This window comes from Oratosquilla oratoria, chromosome 42, assembly GCF_046742065.1.
Source record: "Oratosquilla oratoria isolate Oo_2021 chromosome 42, ASM4674206v1, whole genome shotgun sequence".
NCBI lineage: Eukaryota > Metazoa > Arthropoda > Malacostraca > Stomatopoda > Squillidae > Oratosquilla > Oratosquilla oratoria.
Genome location: NC_134818.1, coordinates 26,196,479 through 26,202,178, shown reverse-complemented (window position 1 = coordinate 26,202,178; position 5,700 = coordinate 26,196,479). Strand labels below are relative to the sequence as shown.

The following is a 5,700-nucleotide window of genomic DNA, read 5'->3' as shown; positions in this document are numbered from 1 at the left end:
TCATCCTTACAAGGGGGGTGGATAAAAAACAAAGGCATAAAATCCACTCCCACCCATTTCATTCCCACATACTCCCCTTCTTCCCTCATATCTTGGCTCCTCCTGGATGACAGGTCATCCTTGCATCTTGCCCACTGCCCTGGGTCAGAAGCAGTGTCACAAAACACAGCGCATCCACAGCAAGGCCACTTCATTTAATCAGCAACCCCCACTCTCCATCCCCTCATGCAGAAAAAGAGAAGATGGGGAGAAATCCCTTTGGGCTGCATCAAATTTTTTCCACACATACCCCCTCACCCCCTATCACCCACCCACTCCTTTCCATGCATCACAGCACCATCCATACACAACCATTCTCCATTCATCCCTATCTTCCGTCTTCTCCCATCCTTCCTCAACAGACATTCCCCTCTTTCCCAATGCCCCTTTTACCCCATCCATCCATCTCATCCTTGGTTGCCCCCTCATGTTCACTCCTTCCAACTCTGCCTTCCACACCTCTTTTACTAATTTTTCTTCACTCATAGAATAAACCATGGCTCATGGACCTTACCTTTCAGCTTGCTTTCCACCAAAGTCATTCTTTATTTTGTCGAGCACAGTTGTGCGTGGCAATAACTTATTTCCCTTCTTAGTGTCTGGGGTCTCAACTAAAACCACCATCCAATCAGTTACTCCATAAAAGCGTAGCTGGGTAAGCCAAGCTTGGATACTTTCTTTGACATTGTTCTTGTAAGCTTCAATATCCTGTCAATTCAGTAACCTTTATCAGAATTTTCAACCATACACATATTGTATTCAATAATATTTTTACATGAATTGATCATGAGATGTTTGAATATAACAATGGCCTTTCCTCTTGTAAGAGGGTAGCCAAGCCAAAATGTGCCTTAACTTTTCAATGGAGAAAAACAGATGGAGATAAAAACAATAAAAACTCAGGTACATACAGAACAATCAGTCCAAAAAGTATGAAAAATGGGCTGTCCAAGGATTGAACGTGGTATCTCTTTTAGAATACATTCTTCAGAATATGGTACAAAATCCACCTCTACATGGACACATCTGAAAAAAAGTTAATTATAGACTCACTGATAACACAATGAAATGATGGAGATAAAAACAAGGGAGTTTTGACATTAGTTATATCATGGAAGAAAACAGTGAAATGATATACAAACAAAAGAGAATCTAATAGGTACAGTCTATGCCAAAAAACATTTAAGGATTGAGTAACTATAAGTTCTACCATAGCTTCTCTCTTATGTAATGAGATAATCTAATCATAATAGCATACATATATACATGTACCAAGGGCATTTTCCCCCTTACAAGGGAGGTAGCCAATGTCAAAGGCATAAATCCATTCCCACTCACTTCATCTCCATATACTCCACTCCCATTCACCACCCATCACTCCCTTCATAATAGCAAAAACATAAATTGAATCATAAGGCAACAGATACCTTGAGGGTCGTCCATATGATCTCCTCCATTCAACTGACTCTTGTGGCAAAGATGATACAAGCCCAGCCTGAAGTCCTGAGAACAGCCCAGGGTCACCTGCATCTGCAAGATAAACAAATCACCATTGACAACAAGAATGACATGTTTATTAACCACTACATCTCTACATCTGATTATTAGCTTTCTACATTTTATTGCTTTCTCTCCAATCTTAAATGTGTTTTTAACTTACCAACAACCAGGTAATGATCTATTCTGCAGTCTACTCCTCATTAGCACCTTATATCCTGTATGTTCTCCATTTACTATAGTATGATCTATCTGATTCTCAATGTTTCCATTAGTAGATACTCATGTCTTTGAGAATTATCCCTATGTACAAACATACATACATATACCAAAGACTTTTCCCCCTTACATGGTTACCCTAATCACCATATTCACTTCTACAAAGGATGCCAGTCTTGTCATTTGAATTATCATTAAGACTCTTTCCACCTGAAATGGACTGGAAGTTTTCATTCTTTTTCCTATTTTGGCATTCATATATCCAAAAATAGCTAAGTTTTCATTCTTTTTCTTATTTTGGCATTCATATATCCAAAAATAGCTATAATATCTTGCTTGGGTATTATGTCAACAATCTTCTGAAGTAGTTCATAAAATTCATTCTTGGAGTTGTCATTAGCATTTTTTGTAGATGCACTACAAACCACTAAAGTCAGATTGAATCATCTAGCTCTGAGGAACATTTGCTGCTGATCAAATCTCCATCTGGGCTCTTTGTGCTGTCACAAAAAGACAAGTTCTTACTCCTTGGCAAATATTACCATCCCTGTCCTTACAGATCAGCTTATATCTTCCAATAACTATCTCTCCTTATCCTGTCTATTTTACTTTCTGTATTCCCAGGATATCAGTAATGTATTTCTCCAATTCTTCCACCATGTTATGGGCATTTCTTACATCATAAAAGTTTGTGTATTCCAAGTAGCTATTTTTAGGGTCTTGTTCCACTTCCATTGTCCATTAAATGTCACCAGGTCATGAGCTGAAAGACCACCCACATTCCAAGACTTTCTCCTGGGTAGATTTACTGACCCTATATCAGTATATTCCCAACTCTCCCACTTTTATCAATGCTTGAGCAACATACAGACTTCATATGATTTCCAAGTATCAACAAAAGGCAACTTCCAATGGTCCCTTCCCAATCTATATATTTGCAGGCAAGAAAGCCTATTAGTAGGTACGGGCACAAAATTTTCATATTTTCTAACCCTTAAATTATTGTTGCATATGAAAGGCAATTTTATTAGAAACGAAATGCCTTTTAAATTTTTTAAATAGCTTGAAAAATAAGGGAGATACGATTTTTTAAATTATTTTTTTAGACCGCATTTTTGGCTAGACTTTACCATAACTAAATGTTAGAATTAAGGGTGGTAACTTGTAAAGATTTTGGTAAAGAAATAAATATTAACTCTAAACCACTGGTCCAATTTTATCAAATTCGGAATACTTGAGTTTAATGGATCAACAAATCACGTGAGCATGTCAAAAATAATGTGAGACATCTCCATCACACCATATTTGCCTTTTCATGGCAACCATGAGGTTGTCAATTTTCAGATTATCATCAATAAAATCCAAACCACTGGCCTAATTGACATGCAACTTGGCATGTGAAGGATTTATGGGTCAATAAACCACCTGAGCATGTCAATAACATTGCAGGACCTTCTTCTTATACCATTCTTAGTAACACCTATCATGTTGCCATGGCAACTGTTGTCAATTTAGAAATAATCAATAAAATCCAAATCACTGGCCCAATTGACATGCAACTTGGCATGTGAAGGTTTTATGGGTCAACAAATCACCTGAGCATGTCATTAACATTGCAGGACCTTCTTCTTATACCATTCTTACTAACACCTATCATGTTGCCATGGCAACTGTTGTCAATTTAGAAATAATCAATAAAATCCAAACCACTGGCCCAATTGACATGCACCTTGGCATGTGAAGGTTTTATGGGTCAACAAATCACCTGAGCATGTCATTAACATTGCAGAACCTTCTTCTTATACCATTCTTACTAACACCTATCATGTTGCCATGGAAACTGTTGTCAATTTAGAAATAATCAATAAAATCCAAATCACTGGCCCAATTAACATGCAACTTGGCATGTGAAGGTTTTATGGGTCAATAAATCACCTGAGCATGTCAATAATATTGCAGGACCTTCTTATACCATTCTTACTAACACCTATCATGTTGCCATGGCAACTGTTGTCAATTTAGAAATAATCAATAAAATCCAAACTGCTGGCCCAATTGACATGCAACTTGGCATGTGAAGGTTTTATCATAAAGCCCGATTCTTCAAAAGCAAACAAATATTAGCCAATTCAAACACAAATTTGGTTATCAACCTCGGCAAATTAGTTTTCCGAGTAAAAATATTATGGTAAGGCACCAAGAAACCAATATCTTAATGTAAGAAAACTGTTTTTTAACCTACTTTCTCCTGGATATGAGCAGCTCAAGATCGTTGGGTATTATACACTTGGTGATTTGTTGACCCAAAAACCTTCACATGTCAAGTAACATGTCAATTGGGCCAGTGGTTGGGATTTTATTGATTATTTCTGAATTGACAATACTTGCCATGGCAACATGATAGGTGTTAGTAAGAATGGTATAAGAAGAAGGTCCTGCAATGTTAATGACATGCTCAGGTGATTTATTGACCCATAAAATTTATGGGTCAATAAATCACCTGAGCATGTCATTAATATTGCAGGACCTTCTTCTTATACCATTCTTACTAACACCTATCATGTTGTCATGGCAACTGTTGTCAATTCAGAAATAATCAATAAAATCCAAACCACTGGCCCAATTGACATGCAACTTGGTTGATTGATTGATTTATGAAATTTTTGGCTTGAAGGCCAAGCGCCGGAGCCGGTAGGCCATTCAGCGCACATGCAACTTGGCATGTGAAGGTTTTTGGGTCAACAAATCACCAAGTGTATAATACCCAACGATCTTGAGCTGCTCATATCCGGGAGAAAATAGGTTAAAAACAGTTTTCTTACTTTAAAATATTGTTTTCTTGGTGCCTTACCTTAATATTTTTACTCGAAAAACTAATTTGCCAAGGTTGATAACCAAATTTGCGTTTGAATCAGTGAATATTTGTTTGGTTTTGAAGAATCAGGCATACATTTTCACAACAACAAGATAATTTGAATATCCTGTGCATGCACTGAATGCTCAAAGCATTCAAACTAAGCCAAGCAAAATCCAATGGGTCGCAAAATATGGCGTTGTAAACAGTACCAGTGCGATGGTGGCGCCGCGCTTGTTTTCGCGCGTATCTACTACTAGGCAAGATAATCAGATATGCAGCTAATGAATTAGCAAAGAGAAAGGTGATTCAATACTTACACTACATTAACATTTACTTGTCACCACTGCACTCTACAGCTGACATTTTATATCACCACAAATACTTGTAACTTGTCTTGGAAAACTTCATCATGATATATATAAAGCAAATGAATAAATATTGGTTAACAAATATCTAAATGACTACTAAATTATATTTTAATGATCAATGTAATCTCTACACTAGTCACTACTGCCTACTGCTATACATGACATGATTATGAACAGCAGCTTTTCTATTTATGAAACATACGATACATATAAATTCAGTCACTATTCAAGGCTACCTCATATATCATAGCATTTCCATACTTACAGGTGACAATGGGGCGTCTACTCATTACTCGAGAAAGTGAATTTCCCTTACAATACTTTACTGTCAATGTTATTGCTAGAAGAGTACACCCTCTTTCTTTGCTGACCTATTCGTTGTGTTCGAAAGAGGTGAAAATATTATTGATAGTGTTATTGACCTTATTCTACACCGTATAACAATAACACAGCATGAATGAAGTAATTTTATAATTAATTAACAATCAATATTCATATGTTTTATTTTTATAGGTAACGAATTATGTGTTAGGTTTTATTATAAGACATATTTGCGGTAGTAAAATCGAACAATGTTTATTAATGCATCTGATAAATATAAAAATACATGAAAACTTAGTGTTTATTACTGAAAAATATTAATATATACAGTTAATGAATCCATCTATGCTGAAATAAAATCTAATTTTCACAATTATATTTTTATTATATACCAGATGC

The 5,700-nt window shown here is 36.1% G+C and overlaps 1 protein-coding gene across 2 annotated transcripts in view; it reads right to left on the bottom strand.

Annotated features, from left to right (window-relative positions):
• SIDL (SIDL trafficking protein particle complex subunit 10) overlaps positions 1–5,379 on the bottom strand; it is a 48,542-nt gene extending 43,163 nt beyond the window's left edge. For both annotated transcript variants that reach the window (XM_076179048.1, XM_076179049.1), the window contains exons 1-4: positions 5,246–5,379; positions 1,467–1,569; positions 951–1,065; positions 554–747 (exon numbers count right to left, since the gene is read on the bottom strand). In XM_076179048.1, coding sequence (XP_076035163.1) covers positions 554–747; positions 951–1,065; positions 1,467–1,569; positions 5,246–5,270 — 437 coding nt within the window. In that variant the 5' untranslated portion in view covers positions 5,271–5,379. The remainder of the gene's footprint in view (positions 1–553; positions 748–950; positions 1,066–1,466; positions 1,570–5,245) is intronic.
• Positions 5,380–5,700: the final 321 nt, after the last annotated feature.